The sequence below is a fragment of the Adelges cooleyi genome, unplaced genomic scaffold (genome assembly GCF_023614345.1).
Source record: "Adelges cooleyi isolate 19-005CV unplaced genomic scaffold, UGA_ACOO_1.1 ACOO_flye_CR_arks_rails_tigmint_CR_PRNA_2, whole genome shotgun sequence".
In the NCBI taxonomy this organism is placed as follows: domain Eukaryota; kingdom Metazoa; phylum Arthropoda; class Insecta; order Hemiptera; family Adelgidae; genus Adelges; species Adelges cooleyi.
In genome coordinates this window covers 9,025,899-9,050,185 of record NW_026095860.1, presented here as the reverse complement: position 1 = coordinate 9,050,185, position 24,287 = coordinate 9,025,899, and the positions used below count along the sequence as shown (strand labels likewise).

General features: G+C 31.4%; 1 protein-coding gene across 1 annotated transcript in view; it reads right to left on the bottom strand.

Annotated features, from left to right (window-relative positions):
• Positions 1-24,287, bottom strand: part of LOC126833632 (BMP-binding endothelial regulator protein) — a 50,447-nt gene that overhangs the window by 14,045 nt on the left and 12,115 nt on the right. The window contains exons 2-3 of the mRNA XM_050565073.1: positions 20,190-20,290; positions 1,134-1,219 (exon numbers count right to left, since the gene is read on the bottom strand). Coding sequence (XP_050421030.1) covers positions 1,134-1,219; positions 20,190-20,274 — 171 coding nt within the window. The 5' untranslated portion in view covers positions 20,275-20,290. The remainder of the gene's footprint in view (positions 1-1,133; positions 1,220-20,189; positions 20,291-24,287) is intronic.

Below are 24,287 nucleotides of genomic sequence, written 5' to 3'. Positions count from 1 at the left end.
TAACACACCTCATCAGCCATCAATATTAAAATATTCACAAATTAATAAACAAAAATAAACAAAAAATAAAATACAAAAAGAACTAAATATGACTGAAAAAAAACTATTGATGATGTGAACGTAGTGTAATAAAAAAGAGGCGAGTGGCTTAGTATTTTGAAATAAGATTTTTCTAATAAAATTGAAAAGAGTGATATTTCAGTTTTTTTTTCAGATACTTTTCAGTAGACTTTTTATGTGTTTTGGACGTCTTTGGAATCATGTACAAAATAATATTATACATACAAATTAAACAATATCGGGGAGGGGGCGTTATAAAAAATAAAATAATAATAATATTCAACAACAGTTGAGACGATTGTCTATGTAGAGTGCAATAAAACAAAACGAGTTTAAGCCACACAGCCTTGGTATTTTCCGAGACTTATTTTATGCTTTAACTATACTTAATAATAATGATGATGATGATAATAATAATATGCTTAATATTAAAACTTCATAAACGCGATTTGAAACCGTTTGTTCGACGATAGAAATGGCTGAGGTTAAGATTTTGTTCAACGATAAGTAAGTAGAGGACAGGAGTCATTCGTAATTCAACGCATAGCGATAATGTAATGGCTTGTTCATTCCCGAAGAATATTTTAATACAATTTAAAATTGATATTGTTGTGATACAAGTGTTGTTGTAGTACCAACGAAATTGGGTGCATTATATTACATATTAATACTTCTTTATTATCATGATCGAGACCAGTGTAAACACATCTATTTTGTTCATATTTTGAAATGTGCAATAATAACAATAAATAATAATAATAATAATAATCTGTTGGCACTCTCCTGAGGCGTACAAGAACGGGTGGCGGCAGACGGATTTCAGACAGGTTATCCGCCAGTGCTTTGGGCAAGGTAGTGCGTAACCTAGTTTTTAGACAACCGTCAAGAACTTTCACCGTTTGCATATTATATTTTTACCACCACATCATAATAAAATCACAAATTATATACATACCTACTATGCATTACAATAATAATAATAATATTATTATTAATGTAACCTTTAGGTATACTGTATAACTAAATAAACTACTATGCAAATTGCAAACAATACAACGGTCAACGATACTTACTTTACACATGCAAGTGTAACACATCATATTCTTAATGGTGAGCACGTTAACGATCTCTCCTTCGTTGACACAGCTTTCGGCATAACCTACAAAACAAAACAAATACGTGTTGTTATTACAAAATTATATTATTAATATTATTATTATAGTTATCAAAATAATTTTAAAACCAAGTTTTTAGTAGTTGGAAATCAAATATTAATAGCGATTATGTTTTAATAATAATAATTTTATGATTATTATTTTTTATTCAATAGTACGTGAATTATTTTTCTAAACAGATTCTTGTACAATTTTCCGACAAATCATTTAGAAAATATTTATATTAATTCTAAATAATTGCTGTACGGGATTATATTATTCGCGGCTCGAGACGGACTACCGAGATGCGCCAGTTTTATCACTGTGTTATAATAATAAATGGCTTATGGAGATTGGAGTCGATACGACAACCTGCAGCCAGCAGCAGCCGTCAAGTTAATTAAGCATATACAACGTAAGGCGCTAGTATTGAGATTTATCGATAAATTTCGCTTAACATGTGCATATACATACAATCATAAAAGGTTCATTAGATAATAATAATAATATTGTAAAAGTCTATGTATATTGACCAGAATTGTTTTCCCTTGTTGCTCTCAAGTTGTTCATACGGTCAGGGTCTTGTCTTTTCGTGTATACACTGTTCATCGGCAAATAAAAAAAAAAACAACTGCTGGCACAAGTACTCGTGCCTCTGTTCAGTGTATGTCCGCCTTAATAATCTGCAATCGTTCACTTGCTGCCCTTTTGTAAATTCACGTGTTATCATTGTTTATAAGAGAGATCATTTCGTTTTTTGTTTTGGCCCGACACTGTATCTGAATTATACACATTTTTTTTTTTGTTTTGTCCTACACCATACCGTTTGGCAAACGCGGTCAATTAGATGGGAAAAAATCCACGTTAAGGTTTTTTTGAAAATCATATAAATAAAGTGCACATACACGTTATAATGTGTTGAAATAATATAATCCACATCAGACTTTTTATGCGTGCATATTGTATAACATGTGAAAACGCGCGTTTGAACTTTATAGGTCTGGTCCGACTTGCCTAGTTGACGCATAAATTGCATAACGAAAAATTTACCGTTTGAATATTATGTAAACGCAACGGCTATAGACAAGATGGAGAGTCAATATGTTCCAAGTGTTCAAGTTGTATATTCGTTAGAATGCCCTTAGATTTTCTTCGGCTTACCTAAGGACAATCCGCTATTTAAACGCGTGCGTACTTTAATTGGGCGTTCAACAATTTTACATAATAACAATATAATAGGTATTAAGAGTTATTATAGCCCCAATCGACTTGGTAATGTATACTAATTTTATGCTCTTATTGACGGAACCAGGATAGTGACAAACCATTAAGTAGTACTGCAAGTGTGAGATCTATAGCCGTGTTTTCTGGTCCCGGCAATAAGCACAGGTGCTATTACCAAGTTACCAGACTTAACGCCGTGACTGAAACTATAACCGTATATGGTTACGGTTGGTCCCTAATACTCGGTGCAATAACATAGGACACATTTTACCATGACAATCAAATATGAGGCCATGAGGCCAATAACATTAAGTTAGTCCAACAAAGAAGTCGGGTTTCACAGTATAGTATAGTGTATACTACAATCACTTATTACAGTTTATATAAAAAGTTTTTTATTTATTTATATGGAAATGTATTTTTTATAAAGGCTGTTGTAATTTTATAATGCTTATTACAACCGAGGTCCGGAAACGTATCAGACAGACAGCTACATAATCGATAATGTATTAATCGCCTAGGGGGAAATTATATTTAATAGTCGTTAAGACTTAGATGCTGGTAACGGGTTACAATTTATTCGTGTATAAATTCGAAATTTATTTTGTTCGTGATGTCTACTGACGTGCACGGTCGTCGGTGTAAGATGATCTTCAAGCCGAAGTCGTTAAAGTGCATCGACAAACGTGCCGCGAATACGTTTAATCGATTATTCTGCAGATTGATCGAACTTCGGTAGTACACGACCTAATCGCAAATAAAAACCGTAAAATCTACATGGTAATAAGTTATCGTAGAATGAGAGGATTATTTTTTTAAGGTATTTCCAAACACCCGTTTATTTACGTTTATGTGTATATAATATATTGTAATATAGTTTTATTGAAAACTGTCGTTGTTGACGGGTAAAAACATATTAACATAAACGGTCGAGAGTACCTACCTGTAATAATATAATATTAAAAACAAATAATAAAAAAAATCAAAAACCCTATCTTTGTATACCTAACCCAGCAGTGGTGAGTACGACCGTAAAAAATTGGCTGGGCGTTATAAATTTAAAACGTTATTTACTCGGCGCCAATGATAATAATTTATAAACGATGTTTTTTTTCTACTAGAAAACTCACCTGCGCCCAAATAATAATTTACCATAAATTCATAGCCGTCGCTAATCTATTAGAATTTTTAATATTTAATATATGGTTATATTACAAATACGAATATTTTTCCACTAAATAACGTTACTATGCAGTCAATTTAAAATGTAATGATAAACTAAAATGTATTATATTAAACGCATAGGTACACACACATATACTCATATACATATAATATATTGCATAATAATGTTAAATATTGAAAAATAACCAAATAGTTATGCTCATACCATAAAAATAGCACATAAAATAATAATTGTTTTTTCCATTAGTTTGCCATCAATTGACAATATTTGTGATAGATTTTTGTCGTATAGTCACAACACATTTATCAAAAATAATTACTTTTAATAAAGAGAGAGAAAGGGAGAATGTATCCACAGTTTTCAATTGTTAGCTGACGATTCTGTCCTATTGAAGAGTCCGTTTTGTCAGAGCTATATAATATTGTCATCGGTCAAGGGCCTCCAAATCCGCTACTGACATTATAATATTATTATTCAATGTCATCGCTACAAATTTCGAGGCGTCGGACAACTACGTGGCGCCACTGTAATTATAATAGAAAATAACAAAGCCGCAAAGGCTTCATTACAAGTTACATAAAATAATAGTTTAACGTAACTAATCTGTTCTCAACTCAAAGTGTATGTTCTTTAAAGTTTAACCCTTTAAAAATATCCTACCTACTCGAAATACTTTGTCTCTGAAACGTCTAAATATATGAATCAGTAAGTCAAGTTTTGATCGTCAAATTTCACGAAAGCGATAAATAGGTATAGTTGAATAAAATGATTATAAAACAATTATTTTACAACAAGAGTCGGCAGTATAATAATAATAATTATTTTTAATTATATTTAGTCGAGTGATCTCAGTCCAACCCTTAAGTAAAATGCTATTTTATTATAAAACGCAGCGACTGCGCAAGCGGGACGGATTTATTTCTCAGTTGCTGTATCGCCTATATACCTGATAATATAACATTATTATAATAATAATAAATCATCACGAGAATTGAGAAAAGACCCCGGATACGACAAAACGAACAAAAAACAATAAAATTATGTAAACGGTTTCTAAATAACGTATTATATACTATACATAATAATATATTATATTTACAGATGGCACCCGACTAAGCATTTCGTATCTTCATACAATATGAATAGTATTTTTTTTCTTCGACGCTAACAAGAAATCCTTCGCGGCTGCGCATAATTCAATTATCTCAAACAATCGAAAAACAAAAAAGTAAATAATGTGTATTTTTCGATTTTTTTTTTTTTTTACTACCCATCTTTTGTTCATCGTTTTCACGTATAGCGGTCGGTGGCTGATAGCACAACACACACATCTTACTTCTACGGTGGTCCTATTGTAGAGATGTTGCGGCGTCTTCGTCCAGTTATGACCAATCTAGAGTGAAGGAGGGGGAGGGGGGGGGGGTTATCACTTAATTCGTTTTTGCTGCTTCCATCGCCGCCCGCCATGTCAGAAACAATTTCGATGACTCTATATTGTATACCGCCGGTGCGGTATACATAATAACATAGTGGGACGACGACTGGAAAAATCGGGACGCATCGTTATTAATGAGTATGTGCACTTCTCTAACCACCCACCCGTCATCCCCCCTACTTCCCACCCTCTTTGGCAAACGGACGAGACCCTTAATTTTTGTTCTGTGTCGACCAATGCCGCCAAGCAATCGCTAGGTATTTTTATTTATTTTCTCGAGAAGAAGAACAAACAAAACGATAATCATACAATAACGAGAACAAAAAAAAACAAAAATAATAATAATAACAATAAAAATACCGAACGGGGTCTCTATATTACCGATTTTTTTATTTTATTTTTACCTTACGCTTTCGCCAATTTTCGGGTTAGGAAGTATAACGATTATGACGGCCTCCCACGTGAAAAACTGGTGGTGGTATTTTCGGCCTTTCCAATCTAATTAGGACGACAATATTATATAGAACGGCTGCGATGGGAGACGAGACCGCCACGGGAGGTAGATTATCTTGTAATGGTATAAACGCGTCGCCCCCCGAAGACGTTTTGTATCCAAATACCTATTTAGCGTTTTACCTACACTCCAACGAAATTAGTACATGTACACATACATATTATTACACACGAGGTGATTCGGCCGATTACCCACGATTATATTATGTATAAGAAAGTAATCTGATCTGAGGGTTCGGTATAATAACATGAACTTGGGTCGTAATGTGTACCTGCGACTGTACCCGTAGCCAATGATATTTCGGTTAGTTAACCCACGTAATGTGTGGTTTGATAGGCACGTTTTTACTTCAATTAATCCAACGTTACAACATTATATGTCTAATCATAGTAATCCAATAGTCACTTGGTCAACGCTCCGGGGGAAAAGAGATTGTGTACAAATTTTACGTATAGAATTAAAGCAAAGTACTTGTAAAGTATATTTTAATGTTATAATTTTTTACAAGGGAGTAAACCCAAATATAATAGGATAAGCGATACATACGAGCTATGTGAAATAGTGGTCGAGACAATATTACATATGTAATGTTTAGGATCTGTGTTACAAAAGAACATATTATTATAATGATTTTGAAGAGAATAGTAAATGAAGTGGAGGTGGCCATGTCTGGGATGAAAAGATTTCAATCGGACTCTTAAAGCCAAATAGATGTTTTTAAAAATGATTATGACAAATTTTACGGTATAGACCGTAAAAACCCGTACAAAGTATGAAAAGAATGGATATTTTGAGATAGTGACAAGAGTTAAAAGTTCATATGAGTTATGAGATAAAAGCACAGAAAGGATCGATAAAAAAATTAGTAAAAAAAATATTATTAATCAATATTTGTTAAAGATTTCTATTAATTAAACCACTACTGAGGTAAGTATGTTTATATGTTTTAGACTTAGAATAAACAAATTTGTATGCTTCTAAATTTTACCGACGAACTTCCAAAATTAATTATTAACCTTTTTTTAAACTGAAAATTAAATATTGTTTTCGTTTAAAAATTATACTTGTATGGTAATGAAAAACATAATCAGTCATAATTCGTTTTGTTATTTGTGTATTAGTACCCATACACTGTATACATTTTTTTTACTTGTCAGAAAATGTTTAAGCTAATAAACACACAACTATTAAAATAAGTTAAATTAGCTCTAACAAAAAACAATAATAGCTATGTTCAGCAATTATTTTATTAGATTTTTCTCGCTGAATTCGAAAATATGTATAATTGTTTCAATGTTCAGCCCAATATCACATAATGTAATAAAAAAGAAAAAACAGTGAAAAAAACCTATAAGACATTATAACGTATTCGATTGTTCGAGAAAGCTTATTCTTGTCCCTCCAGCCGACCAACCGGAACACAACCACCGTGATTGATGGTTTTGAGCTTTCGCAATGTATATAACATGTCGTTGATGGAATAAATATACACAAAATAACCATCACACTATCCCTTGATTGAACAGCAATCATGAACGCATACGGGCGGACCGAGTGCGGTGAATAAGTAATATATGAAATCGTCGATGGTGTGTTCCACCGTCGTTAAATTTGGTACATACCACTGTATTATTGCACTATCGAAAAAAAAAATAAGAAAAAACATGACGGTATAGGAGTGGAGGTATATGGTAAAATAACGTGAAAACGTCTATTGTCACAAAGACTGCAACTTTTCAATAAAACATATTACAACCGAGTACGATTTTGGAGGGAGAAGTAGAACACACATGATCAATTATTATTATCGATTGACAATCCCCTGTATGTATCTTATCACCGGAAGTACATTTTCCCAAAATGAAATCTCGTAGAAACCCCTAGAGGAGACTTGGAAGAAACTCAATTACAACGGCTGTTTGAAAATCTAACTAAACAGATTTGACAGAACGTTATATCCTGCCTAATTAAAAAACAATTATAATATACATAATATAATGACACTATATTTAGATAGCATACAGACAATTCTACGTTTCTTTTTACGTTCTAGCGCTATTAAATCAATTATATACACCAGGATATCAATTTTTTCATATTATATTTTTTTACATCTACGGCGGCATGTATTCTTTTTATTATTTATATAAATATGATATATCTATATACATTATATTATTATTATAAAAATTCTTTTTTTCCACCTCCTCCTCCTCCCCCCCCCCTTCCGTAACTCGTCCTTATCTTTTAGAGACCGCCGTAATAATAATAATAATAATAATAATAGTAATAACAGAATGGAATCTCCTAACAGAACTGGATTTCAGAAAACTTAATGGCCCGCGCGTTGTACCGGCAATATAATAACGTAATTATTACCTTTTATCTGTTGTTTTTACAACCTACCCGTTCTACAGGGCCAGTGTCTGTGTATAGGCACCATGTCAATTTAGTATACTCGTTGACCCCAGTCCCCACAGACAAGTCAACTACAAAATGTACACTTGACCGAACGGTGCAAAAATGTTTACACATACTCAGTTCACCATATATTAGGTATATTATGGTTCAGTAATTCCTAAAAACAAAAACTGAATTATAAATTAACGGCCATGTTTCAAAAAAGTTACAGAAGAAATAAACTGGTAATTTTTAATTAATTTGTTATTAAATGTTATATGTCAGAATAGATTGTATAATTAAAAAAAAATATATATATATTTTTATAATAAGCATAAGAATAACAGCTAAGTATATACATTTTTTCCGTTAGAGAAAAATGTATTTGTTGACTGGAACGCGTTTTGAACCTATCCTTAAAACATCTATCACGCAGAGGCGACTGGTAGTAATCATCTCAGTAGAAAAGCGGGTATTACATTCTATTTTTGGAGCTAAATTTTTTAATATTATTATATATTTTTAATATTAAATTTTTATACAATTAAGATTAAGTGGCATTCTAATACAACAGTTGCCAATCTTGAATAGTATTATACGCTAAAATAGTAAAATGTTTAACACAGCGAATACCGCACCTATCATAAAAACGAATACATTTTAACGCGTGCAATATACATTATACAATAATAATATGAAATCTTGTAATTTTTTTAAATGCAACAAGACTTGGTTTGCACTTCAGGGTCGCATACATATCTTTCATATTTTGAAAAAAAATAATCGTAAAAATATGGAATAGTTTATAATATATGTATATATAATATATTTATCGATAAAAAAACCAGGCGAGCATTAAAATTCCTCAAGAATCACATTAAACTCTAAAAAAAAATATATTTTTACCGAGAAAGAGAATTGCGTTAAAAATAATTATTTTTCCCTGATCGATAAAATTAAACATCATTGCGGCGTTTGCGTTTTAATGCTTATATTCGAGTTGTCATCGGTTTGGGTGTTCTTAAGTCTTATAGAGGCTTTTGACAGAATCGCCAGACGTGTTAGGTAAACCGAAGAATGTCATATTATGTACTATATACATAATAATAATAATATGTAATGCGGCTCATACGAAAATAAAAACCGGATTTTCGGCCGTTGCCTGGCGCATCAGTAACGTAACAGCGAAAAAAATACACACTGTCTTACTGATAGTGAGAAACGTTGTGAAACGACTTTACCCATAATACACTTCTATTTCAATACTAATGGTTCGACGATAACGTACGTTATGTGTGTGTTTTGAGGCTAGCACGAGAGACAGAAATTCTTCTCCTCGATTTACAATTGAGTCGATAATATGAAATAAAACAAAAAAAAAAACGACACAGACAATCCCGGAACGAGTGTGTGGTTATCGTACCGGTTAAGTCCATTAGGAAAAATGAATAAAATAAAAATAAAAACTTACACTTACTGTCGACGGTCATTTGTCTACGATGTTTTAAAGACGATAAAGCGCACACACACACACAGTATTATCATAATATGAGTGTCTATAGTCAACTGTGTGTAAGCTCACGGTTTTTATATTTATTTATTTTTAGTACTAGATCGCATTCCACGGTGCCGGTCCTACTGGTTCGACAAACTGGACCGTAATAATAATTAATAATATCCGCCGTCAGTTAAATTAAACATTTTTTTTTTTAGTCTATAATATATCATAATTCACCTGTCTTTAAAAAAACGCTGATGACGGCTATTGGTCCCCACCGAGACCGCCGTCGATAAATTATAATCAACCGCGGGTATGTGTATAATTGCGAATATTTATGGCAAAATCGATTTCTTCTTGCTCGGCCTTGACCTCGTCCCATTTGTGTTTAATTGGGGAAGAGGAGATTTTTGTCAATCCCATAAGCAAATAATAATATGTCAGTCATTTTCATTTGCTGTAACTACAATAATAAATAGCTAAGCCACCTAATAAACAATTCGTTTGATGAATATTTAAACAAATTAAGCTGTCAGTATTGAGTGACATTCAAGCACGTAATGTAACAACGTATTTGGATAAATTTATCCAGCTATCAGAATACCTGGCATCTCGGCAACTCCGAGACAATATAATTTAGGTGGCCAGATGCATTGGATTTTTAGATAATTTGTTTACAAATTATTAAGACTGTAGTCGGCTTTTAAACTATTTACTTGTATCTTCATCAAATTAAAAATTATGTCCGCTTTTGTCATGTTTATCTAAATATAAAAACAATAATCATGTGCATTAAACATTGAACATATAAGAACTCATTACATTGAAGTTATGGACTTTTGAGTTATTGTGCATTATACTGAATAATAATTGTTCCATCACTAAAAATGATTTACTATATCAATGAAAATGTATGAGACAGACTTTATGGTGACTACAAGTGCACATCTATAACGACAGCACTATTATAGCAATCTATATAGACTAATAATAGACTAGTATAATATATAATACTTATACAGGGTGATCAACTTATCGTGAACCACTCAATATCTCACTGGGTTTAATAACAAATTTAATTTTTTTCTTTACATAATGTTTCTATACAATGTGATCTCAATTTCTCACATTTTGTTTTTGTTTTTACCCCCCTTCCAACTTAGTTTTTTTGATAAAAACTTTTGAAACTTAAACGGTGACCCATAAATTGAGAATAATGTACTAAAAATGTTGTCTGGTCAATATTTTGTTATTAAACCCTGTGAGATATTGAGTGGTTCACGATAAGTTGATCGCTATGTATAATAATAATAGTATAGTGGAGTTGGGGGCTTAACATCTAGTCAATCAGGGATCTAGGTTCCGTTTACCCGGCTATACACAATATATCGTTATTAATTATGGAGAGATATTAATATTACATTTATTATTTATATATATTAAAGCGTTGTTACACGAGTGATTTTTCAAAAAAAAAAAAAAAAACAGCATCTATATATCACACACAAGCAGTATAATATTATATTGGTATTTATGGCGACACACGACGAGTATATAAAACGATAAATCTAACGACTTACAGCCACCGAAACAGCTGTCGTAACGTGTTGCCTCGGCGAGTATCCAAATTTATGGGATTCGGACGGGCGCGCGTCCACTATAAAAATTACAATGACATTCGCTTCACGGTTATGTACATTATGCAATTGACCGACATCGTTGGTCGTCACAATAAAACGTTCTCAAACGTTTAAACAGAGAAACAAAAAAATGATATTAAAAAGCGGTTTATAGAAGAAGAAAAAAACTAATGTATTCCGATAAAAAACGAGCTCGAGTCCCGTATTGCGGCCATTGAGCGATTGAAGTATTATAAAAATGATATACAAATTCTAATATAATATTATGCAGAGCTGGCCGTAGTGATTGTAATTGAAACGCAAGTTTTCCTTTAAGGTAGACCCAGTGAAAAAACATAATACAATTAATTGAGAAATAATCGAAACCTCAAACACAACTTTTAGCTTAAAAAAATATACCAATTTTATTAATTATTTTTTGAACAGCTGCCTTACACTCAAAATTGGCCTGTCACAGCTTGACTTACTTCTCCCTAGTCGGTAAATAAGTGTATACAAGTATATACATATTTTTGTATAATAATTAAGAAAATAATCTTTCTTGCTTTATTTAGTACAATTGAACGGATATTAAGTTTAAAAATGAGACAAACAAAAATGTTAAAAGTGGCTTCAATTTCTCATTATAAATATCTTAAGACAATCGAGCGTTTAATTATGCCAACCAGTAAGGACACGTAAGTCGTTTGAAAGTTAATAATAAGATTATGACAAATAATATTGTTTTATTTATTAACTAGAAAACACTCAAACTGTGATTTATAATTAATTTAACTTTTTAACTTGACTTATTAACTTAATACTTAAATCATTTCTTTATGGGTTTAGTGACAGTTAAACACATTCTAAAAATAGCTTCTCAGCCTCGCATCAAAAATTAAATCAAGCTTCTCTTATAGGCATAGACTTACAAAATAGGCCATCGTCTGCAGTATTAATAATTAATTAAAACGAATAATTTATGTGTAATTTAAAAGTGTACGTATCATCGAAAATGGTAATGCAATTAAAAAGTGAACGCCAGACTGGAACTATAAATTATTTGATCCCAAATGACAAATAACGAAACTCTTACATTCTTTTTACATTTTAACTGGGATGTGCGCTATATGACTTATAGTAAAGTATAGGTGTATTATGACATAATAGGTATTCCGAATAAAAATAAAAATTTATAAAACTATTTTATAACATTACTTTATTATTTTAAGCTCCGCAGCAAGGCATTTAGTTAATTACATAACATATATTCAGAACTCTAATTTTTTTTAATATCCTTTATGAAATAAATGCCTGACTTAATATATTATTAATATTAAATAATTTTAATAACAAATTAGCGTATGATATATTTCATTATTAATTAATACTTGTACCTATGCCAAAATATAGCATTCCTCCAATGCTTTCCAAAAACACAAACCACAACCTATAGAGTCTATAAAAAAAACATACGGTCCTAGAAAAAATACAACTGCTCCAAGCTCCCCATGCGGCCACAGGTCTACATTTCTACTTGGTAAAGAAAAATAATTTGTGTCAAATATTTGTTTACCTTCCAAATTCCAATTATAACTTGTTTACATCGCGTGTAGGCTATAAAAAGACAAACTGGGATCATAATTTGATTTTCATATCTATAGATATAGAGCCTGGTTATAACTTCAAAGTAATTGTTTTTCATACTCTTATCCAATGTTAAGACTTAAGTGTACAATTGCACTGTGTTGACAAAAGTTGAGTTCATCCGCAATCAATTTATTGATCCAGTCGCTATTTCACCATACATAACATAGCATTTACTTAATAATCGGTGGCATGTCGTAAAGTAGGTATTCGGTTGTATAATATAATAATATGAATCAGCCGAGTTGGTTTGAACGGCAAATAATTTCTGCTAAGTTAATGCCGCTAATAACGACCGCACATTTTATGCAGTGTCCTCGTTACATATAATCTATACGACAATGTAATGTGATGTTAACACTAATGAATCTATTGCATGATGTAGTAATAACCGGCCGCGAGCGCCGGTTGCAAGAAACGTTGTTATTATTATTTGCTATTTATATTGTACAAGGAAAATGACGAGTTTCATGGAAATGTATGTTTTTTAATAACAATACTAATACACATACGTTGTGGCGGAATCGTTTTTCACAATATGTTAATCCTCGAGGGTTTTTGTTGATTAAGACAGGCTTAAGACAGTCCGGTCGCAAAGTATAAAAATATATATAGGAGTGCAAACAAAACCGTTTGTCGTGTAAATTTCCTTTTAAATTTTAAAAAGTAAACGATTTATGATGTTTTGTACACATACAATAATAGACCAAAAAAAAAAAAAATTGGTTAAGCTAAAAAAAAATAAACTCGCATTTAAATTTAATAACTTGGTAGTGCTCAGCCTTGTTGATTTGACTACGGCCAATGGCAATTACTGCGGCTTATGTTTATAGTTTCAAGATCTATAAAGAGCGAGCTATATTATAATGTAATGTATAGCTGAGAGTTTGAATGCGGCCAGCTACACCTTGCGCCTAATACAAAACCTTCACCGTTATAATATTATGTTGTTATGAGCTGCGGCCAGTGAGAATATATTTTAATATTATTCTAATATTGTGTTACTCTTTTGTGGCTAATTAGAATCCACCGGTTAAGATAATTTATTATTAAATCGACCGATAGTTTAGGAATACTATGCTAAATCATAGTTTGTATGCGGCAAACGTGTGTAGAATGCGATAAAACCGAAATATAATCGGCGAGAAACTTAATTAAGTATCGGTCGACGATAACTAGTTTTTTTTTAGACGCGTACTTACGCATCCTCGACGGCGCCGTGGCTATATTATATGTTTTTATACACGTACAGTCAAGCCAGTAACACGGTCGGATCACACTAATTTAATAATGATTAGCCGTAAAAGGATCCGGGTTTATTGGTCGTTTAGCGGATGTAGTCCTAGTCCTAGCCGGGGTTAACATGTATATAATAGTTTATTATTGAATTGAACGTTTCCTATGCGTCGATTTGAGTAATAATCAGAAGCGGGAAACCTGTAATTTTATAATGAGTGATGACAAATATTATGCATACAAAAATTAAGCGACGGGTCCCTTACCTTGGAATTTTTGTTTATAATATGTAAATCTATCAAAAAGTCAAATATATTCGAACAAGTGGATGTAATATCAAAACATTTTCAAAATCAAATGTTATATACGTACGATGATTATTTTTAACTCCAGCGGCGGCGAGTAAAACATAGTATCATACGTGTAGCCACGTGTAGCCTCAACCAATAATTAACTTGTACATATAAAATGGACAGCAATCAGTGTAATCTAAGACGTGGTATAGTCTGTCTCACGAGAGAATGATACTGCGCAGAAACCAAAAATCACTTACTTTCGTACTTTTGCCTGCGCAGACAGCAGTGACGCGTTTTGGTTTCTGCGTAGTACCGTTCTCTCTTTAGACAGTGTATGGTTTATATTATTCCTTAGTACTGATATTATTATTAACTGATATAATTTGTTACTTCGCTGGCGTGTAATGTATAGACATTATTTAACTAATATTATCTCTTTTTGCATACCACCTTGAATATTAATTTTTGCGACCATCCGAGGGTATCCTTGACATTAAACAAGTCCCCACTTGGGCACCATAAGTTTAAAAATGAGTTCAGCGCCATCATTTGTGTACGAATGGCATTAAAGAATGAATGAGTTTAACAACTTACAATTCTGGTTATATTGTACCATCCACATATGTACTGTAAAAAAAAAAATTTTAAAAACATTGTCGCCACGCCACTTCGGATTACTTTTTTAACTTCATACAACGAGTGACGATATATTTTTACCAGCTTCATAAACTAAAATATTCAACTTTTTGCTTTTTTGTCGCATTGAGATCATGGTTTGTATCACCCTCTTGCGGTGTACACGGTATTTGTGTTTACAGTTTACACATATTATTATTATTATTGTACCTACTTTATGTAGTCGACCGACCCGGCAAGTTTTATACTTACCATATAATGTTGTGTGAGCGTACATACACTGTTCGCCTATATTATGTTATTACTAGCAAAGCCGTTTATAAATATGCGATATATTTGTGTGCGACGCGACGCTGCCGGGGGCACCTTCCGTGTAGTGGACTGGTCTCACTACTTATACTATTACTATAATATAATATAATAAGAAAATATACTAACGGCAGCTTGACCTTGCGCGGCCGCCACTCGCGTGTATTATTTCTACACAATATGTATGTTATTATTTATTTATTTTAACGTTGCCGGATACTCTCATTTTCCAAAAAATAAACACAATTATAATATCATTAATTCTATTCCATATCTAGGGTGAAAAAAACAAAAAGTTCTCAGCCAATGGCGAGGATTTAGACCCTCCCCCCCTTCGATTTTGCGCCTGTTTTTAAATGTTGTGTTGAACAATAGGGGTTTTTTTTGTTATGTATCTTGTAAATAATAATAATTGTATTGTTTGCGATCGGCAAGCGTTTAACACAATCGCAGACGACCGATGCACTCTTATACGGTTAAATAATAATGTTGCAGGTACCTTAGGAATTTCAATAATTATTTACTTATTTTTTTTTTTTGGCAACCGGTCGTCACAGAACGGAAGATTCTAGATGATGGTCCGAGATAGACACCAAAACTACACTAATAGGTATGTAGATGGTTCGTGAGAGATTATTATTAGTGCGCGAGGGTCTCAGGCGTATATAACAGCGGCTTTATGTGTATATAATAATATATACATTTATAGGTATAATACTATAGTATACAACAAAGATAAATGCGATGATGAGAAATGAAGACGTCCCAGGTAGTGTGTGCGGGCTGCTGCCGTTTACCTTTTTTTTCTCTCTTGTGGTCACCACTTTCAACATAAATAATTATGTACGGTAAAACAAACAATCCCCACTGTGCTGGTGCTGTTAATGCTGCCTGCCTTGTACACCCATGTAATCCGCGTGTAATTTTTTTAATTTATATATTTCAATTTTTAAAAAAAACTCCTTGTTATTAAAAAAAAATAATAATAATAATATAAATAAACCCTTGAACACATTTAATGGATAACGTAAACGACACCGAGGAATGTTGCTTAGTTTGGCCATCGGTCGCGCTGTAATTTGAAAAACAAGGGTTTTTTATAACCCATTACACACAACGCTCCCTGTATAATAGGTATTTATAATAGAATGTTTTCCTTAAAAAAAAAACAAAGAACGAATCAATTATACATTTTTTTTTTATGTATATATTACTAAAATTATTATAATAATAATACACTACCGGTATCGACGTTTTTTCAATAATAATATTATTTTAACGTGTTGTCAATATAATATTTGCATATTATTATTAGATTTGTTTTCAATATTAATTTCAGTTTTATGATTATAATGAATAATCAGTAGACATTATGCCACGGCTATCGTATATACTTGCATGACAAACGGCCAAAGGATAAATTAATGTTAGTCGTTTTAAGAATTTCATGTTCCTTATTTTTTTTTAGCTATATATTATATATGTGTACATACCTAATTATGTACAATTTAAATAAAATTAATCTAAACAAGTAAATACGTTTATATTTACCCGAATATAAACAATTGATTAGCAGTGCCGGTAACAGCACAAGTTGGTTTTAGTTGGGTTAGTGCCTTTTATGTAATTGATGTCCAAGTATAATATATTATATTTAATTGCCAATTTAAAAATAAATCTATTGCGGGGCGCATAGTCTGTAAAAAAAAAAAGATCAAGCAGGTTTGGGTCCCCATCCAACCCTGATCGGTAAACTAGATTGTATTGGATTGTAAAATAACGTAATATTATATACATTTTTATCCAGACATAAATAATAAATCATATTACATTTATTATTATAATATAACTAATGTAGGAAGGCCGTAAAATGTGCGTTAAAGTATTTTATCGTGTCATTGATCAACAAACGATGAGTGAAAAATATACTAAACATATAATATATAGGTATGGATATATTATTTCTCGTTACATGAGTGATAATTATTATAAAAATCCCGAGTGAAACACGGTTTAAATAAAATATAAAGATATAATAAGTACCTATATGCTTTACAAGTTTAGAAAATATTAAAAACGTTCAAGTTAGCAAACGTGCATTGCTGGCTGCGGCGCTTAATTTATACTGTAAAATGTTTATGGTAAGTGCGCAACTCATGTTATACAAGTACATACAACTTTATCTACAATCGTTTAGACGATCAAGAGTTATGAAAACATGTATTAATTTATGTCCCATCCGAACAAAAAATAAAAATAAATAAAAAAAGTAATTAACTATACACATTTTTAACGATTTTAAACATAATATTTTTACGACTTTGGCGTGCCTATAATACATTTTCTATTTAAACTTTATATAACGATAAGCATAAAATCAATAAGAGCCGTTGCGCGTTTAATGATAAATTTTATAATTGCTCGTGCTGTATTATAACGTCTATAGTGTAAAATAATAATAATTATCTTTTATTATACCAAATGGTTTATTAATCGCGCGCTTTCTTTGCATTTGTCGACGGGTCGTTAAGTATATTGTTATATACTTTTGGTGTCTTATTTTCTTTTGTTTCCATACAACTTTAACGAGGATATACATACAATACATCTTATAAACTGTAATTATTCTTATGTATATAGTATATACAATTGGCTAATTGCTCGACAAGAAACCTTTTTTTTTTAACTTCTCTAAATTATACGTCTGTAGTAGCTATAAACTGGCTTAGCTTTTTTTCTTTTATTCTATTTTCCGCCAATAAAACTTCTGTACACAAAAAACGTGCAATAAACAATTTTCAATGAAATTATAAAAGTGTTCTTAATGGAATTTCCAGACGTCTGCATATAATATACATATTATATTATCATTATTGTATAGGAATGTTTTTTTACACACACACAAACGAGGAGGCTCAGTTTTACGACTCCTCGTCCCTTATAATATATTATTGTAGTATGTTGGAGGTCCGTCTAGCGACCGCTATTTTGTAAACGGGTATTGGCACTGGGTAAGCCATGGTCGGAAAACCGAATACCAAATGTTGTTTAATTATATATTATATTGTATTAAATTGTCGAAGCTGAACATCTGATAGTCGCCAATTTTTATTTGCCGTTTCTTTGACAGTTTTTCCGTTAATAAAGTAATTAAAGTCGACTTTATATATATATATATATTATGTGGATACTAAAAAAAAAATTATCATCATGGGGGCGTGATGGCGGCGTCCTCCTTGGAATGCCCTGCAAAGAGTCTCCAACCAAACCTGACCCGGTCTAATGATATAATAAAACATAATATATACACTCGGTGTCGGTCACATTACACATAATATATTATAAATTATATTGTACATGAGACTGAAAATGAAAAAACATACCGCGGAGTGTTGTTAATTAAATATAGAATAAAAGTATGATAATTAACCGGTACATACATACTATATGCTGTGTGTAAGGTGTATTCTGCATAATGTATTTATCGAGGGTACAACAACAAAGGGTGTGACGAATTTGGTAATTAATATTTTTTTCTCTTCTTCTCTGGGCCGCGTTCGAAAACTTTTAAGTGTTCCGACTTTGTGTGTAGTACCTACACATTGTGTTCTAGGTCGCATAATGATATATAATGTATACATGTATACACATTGAAATGGTATTTCACAGTTGCCGACAAAATCCTTCCAATTACTTTGGACAAATCCGCTCGGTCTACATATAATAGTAATTATGATTTACAGACGGGTCTGTTTTTTATTTTATCCTTTGATACCGTGAGAACCGATCGTTGTGCCTTTAAAATACGTACGATGCTAATAATTCGGCCTCAGGTCAAAATAACAATAGTTTAAATCGTACCTTTATTATTATTATTATTATGTGTATCGAAACAATTGATTTTTTACGAGACGAGTACCTATTTTTTTTTAACACCCAGTACACAAGTGGTTTATAGTATCTACTCTTGGTCTCATCGAATCGCTCAACCCTTTTTTATAGTTGCCTCGAAAATGTCAGTAACCAAACTGACGTAGCCCCCATAGTTGTTGAGCTTGGATCTTGATGGATCTAAAGTCTATTATTACACTCAAACCCACCCTCCCTCCGCCTGTAGCTACACCAGAGGTGAGCACTAGTCGAATTGACATTACCTTGGTGGTTGGAAAACCGAAAATAAAAAAAAATGACGGATTATCAAATTTGATAATCTTTGGCAGAGTTACTTGTGATATTGGTTTGCAATATTACGCATATTGGTATACTGAAATGAACTACGTGTGCCACACAATATAAATACAGAACAGAACGGATGATGACGTCATCGATACGGAAACATGAGAGTAGCACTTGATGATTCACCCGGAAATTCATTACCGAGTAATTATTATACTCTTAGAGATACGGACGAAATCAGACTATTTACATAAGTAGACTATATAGTAAAACGTTAAAAACGTCGATAGCTTTTCTTGGAAATCAACAAGTCTTCGTTTGTGAACATTTTTTATGTCTATACCTTACAGTTTTACAGTGAAATCGAATTGGATTTCGTTGAAAAACGTTATTGAAACAGAGTTATTTAATCACAGCCTATAAGTTGTATTCATTCGGTTGCCACATTTAAAGAAAAAACTCATCAAAATCATATTAAACTTACCGAAAAGTATTGGGAGTAGGTTGTCATCAGTTTGTACGCTTAACGGCAGTAATAGACAAGAAGCACACTTAGTGGTAATGACTTCCTAAATTCTTGTGCTACAGGGCTCAAACATTATATGAAAAGTCGCAGAAAGTTCTGCTGCGAGTTGATATGTAGGTTTACACTTTAGTTATGATATGCAGTTAGTTTGTAATATTATTTTCCAAGGTGAAAAGAAACGCACAACTTTTTGTACGGGTAGTTATTTACTTAATATTATCATCGACGCAAACAGTTTTGGGTGAAATATAATACGTCATAAATAAAACTTACCTCTTAGTTGATTGGCGAACAACTCGATCGGCATCAGCAGCCAAAATACGGCGGTGGCAACCAGAATTATTCGGCTGCGATCCATGTCGCTGCTGGTGATCCTGTAAACAGAAAAGGCTTATGTCAATTTATAACGCTTCTGATAATACATACAAATAATTATCGTGTCTACAGACAAAAAAAAACACACCATCATAAAACTAAATCAAAGCTAAAACTACGAAAACTCGATCACGCAGGATACCAAGAGTTCAACAGACAAGTATATTACACGTTTATATTATTATTATTAGTATGCAGATATATTACTAAATGTATTGATCAATATGCATATGTATATGATAATAATATTTTTTATAGCTTATAATGTTTATCCGATAATTTATGAATGGTCGTAGATAACCGCGTGCCAAGTGGAGCTAAGTTAGTTTTTTTTGACACGCAAGGGTCGAACGACTTGCCCTTTTGCGTCAACAACCTTGAAGCCGACGTTCAGTACAAAAACCCCATAAGACAACATATGAGGTGTCTGTTTTCAAAACCAGCTAAAAGCAATTTCTGAAAATGTTAACAAATAATTTCTTTGGATGCGCGATTTTGAAACCAACCACGATTTTCCCAACAAAGTTTGAGTTGATTTAGTTAATTTTTATTTGGTATTCACAGTTTTACATATCGTGTAATACAGTGTAGCCACATAAAAGAAACCCGTTTTCAAATTGTCTTATATATATATTTATATATATCCTACAATTTGATGAAAAGTATCATACATTATTATTTTCTAATACGGCGTACACGGCGCGAGCATGTGTACTTATGTATTTTATATCCAAAATAAAAAAAAACAAACCTCGTAAACCACTCAAACTCGTTGATGTTGTTGCCATAAATCAAAACTGGTCTATCTAATATAAATATTTCTCGAAAAAAAAAAAATAACAAATAATACATGTAAAACAAAAATGTCTGAGACGTACTAGTTTATTTGTTACACTCCCGTATATTGGTATATATTCCGTTTATATATCCCAGTAAATGTTGATATAAAAACTACACTGAACCAGATAGTATTTGTAAAAATGATGATACGAATTTTAAAACGTCTAGGATATTCATAAACATCCGGTTTGATCAATAATTTTATTCATCTATGTAAATAACAAACAATTGAAAACCACAAAGCAAAAACGATGAGCCGCACATGTAGTTTAAATGGAAGGCTCATTATTATTGCCTTGTGGTCTTCGATTTTTAATTAAAACAAATCCTCAATTAATTATCTATAAATTAACAATTATGATAGTAATTCTCCTAACAAACAAATTATATTAATAATAATATATTGGTATTAACAGTGTTAGGTATATTATTAAATATTTTGTTGGTCATATGCTGATAAACATTTTTAAAACAATCAACGGCGATTTTTGTTTAATTTACTGGAGGATTTGGTGTAGTAAATAGTTTATGTACTTATGTTTGTTTTTTCTTAATTTTCGCCCCGTTATAGACGATACAGTGAATGAAAAATACAATTTCTAGTTAATGTAAAATATGAAATTCAGATACATGTTATTTTAATTTTACAGGGCTAAATTCCGGAGAGCCGACACACCTTGTATTGTAATAACATTGTATTATTGTTTGTCCGGTGGAGGCAACCCATGCGAGATTTTACGGTTTATAATTCCATTATAGACATCTAAACGCTGAATTTGGCCTTTTTTCATTTATTTTCCTCAAAAAAAAAAAAGTATATATAATATACTTAAGCGATTTTTGTACCAAGATGTCATAGTGAATTCGTCCGTCTTTCTAATACAAAAAATGTATCCACTAACTATATAAGTTATAAAATTAGTGGATGCATTTTTTATACGTTTTTATACTATTCGTTATATAATATAACAATTAGTTATGCTTCTATCTGATACATAGAATGTCTTTTAATATTAATTAATTAATCGGATTACTGATTAATATGTCTACACTACACAAAATCCAAAAAATAATTGTTTAACTATTTTACTTAATTTAATATTTTATTTGTAAAAAACTTGCATATGAATAGTAGTATGAATATTTTTACAGTACAAATTAAAACGAAAATTATTGTTTATACTAGCCCGTTATGCGTTAAGTAAAATAAAGAATTAAACAAATGGTAAAACATGTTGGTTTTTATTAGTATTCCACATTGAAAATTTAGATTTTTGACAACGAAGACATTTTTATTTTACAGTGATAATACTTAAAAGATATAATCAGATCACTTGACTATTTGCCATGCCATTAAACTTAAATAATATTTACAATATTTTAACATTAAACACTATCTAGGAAATAGAAGACAGGGAGGAATGGAGGAGAATCGTAGGAAGGCAATACCAGTCGGAAGACTGAAAAACCTAAAGAAGAACAACATTAAAAAAAACCAATTACAATTTATAGGATTTAGTTTATATTTAGCTATAAACTTTTTATGATAATTATTTATACTGTTATAGATTATAGGTCAACTAATTATATTAATTCAGAGGCCGTGTGACTTATCACGATATTGTTACACGTATAGTTGAAACAAATCTATATTCTTGATAATTTAATTTTAATTATTAAGATAATACAAATTGGAATTAATTGTTCGTTAATTTGTTTATAATCGATTTATTCAATTTAATGAAATTGTCCGTACGGTGTCAGAGCCAATTACTATATGTATTAAAGTTAATGAGTAATGTGTGTGTAAATTTGTGGTAGTAGTTCACAGTTGAACTATATTATAGTAGGTAGGTATATACATACCTACTATATTACTGTATAACTGTTAGAGCTTGTTAGTTCAGCATTATCATAGCCCATGGAGCTAATAATATTATAGTATGCAATTTCAAGATATTATAATATTCAATTAAATAATCAAGTTTAGAATTTTTAATAACATTCATTTTCTATGATGCTCTCTTTAATTGGTTTCTTAAAAATATTTAGTGTTAGGTGTGGATAATATCTACATTACAATAGTTCAACAATATAGTGAACACAGGGTATGATAGCATCACCAAAGACAATCACTTTCGGTGGCTTAGAGCCAAATTTGATTCACTGACGTGGCCCAGATTTGACCGAGGGTAGGCAAACAATATGAGTATATTATATTACAATGTGTTTGCTTGGATAAATTATCATGTTAGGATATTCAAGATAGTCATTTATAAAAACGGGGAGTGTTTTTCGATTATATTTTATCCGAAAATAAATTCATCGCAATCTGTAACATTAGATCCGTAGAACTCACATTTGAATAGCCTTAACATTGGTTGAACACGATTAACAGATTTGGTACACACGGATAATATTTATATACCAGAACAAATTGCCCTCGTTAGCTTTTTGAGGCAAAAAACAAAAATTGAGTAATTGGGTAATAATTGTTTTACCCGGAACGCAAAAAGCAGATTAGATAAATAGTTTTTTTTTTTTGAAAACACGACTTGAATATTAACAATGTTTCCATTTTTTTTTCTATTCTATGTTGTCGATGAATTATTTGCTAACGTTTGTTAAGTGGAAATCTCGTTACACGATAAATAATAATAACAACTATACGTTATTATAATTTTATAATGACCACCCACTTCGTATTTTCTCAGCGACCAGTCCGCTTACAAACAAAAACCAAGAGTTATGTGGATAATTATTGCTGTTATGATATAATGATTAAATTATGTTTTTAGAAAATAATTGCAATTTGTATATACCTATATATCTTCATATACCTTTTATATACCTAGACCTTCATAATTTTAAATATTATTAACATAAGCCTTTTGATTGTGTAATTTTCTGATTGAGCACGGTAATGTTGCGGATAAAATCTCAGTAAATTACCGATAAACTTTTTAAATTGTTTTTACAAAATATAATAATAAATTATACTCTTGTATAACTTATTGTTATAGGTAAACAATACTAGATATTCTCAAATTTCCAAAAATTCTAATAGCTCATACAATATTCTATGACTAATTTATAGGCAATTTTTATAATACAATAAATATTTTGAATGATCAATTATTTCAATTTTTTAAAGTC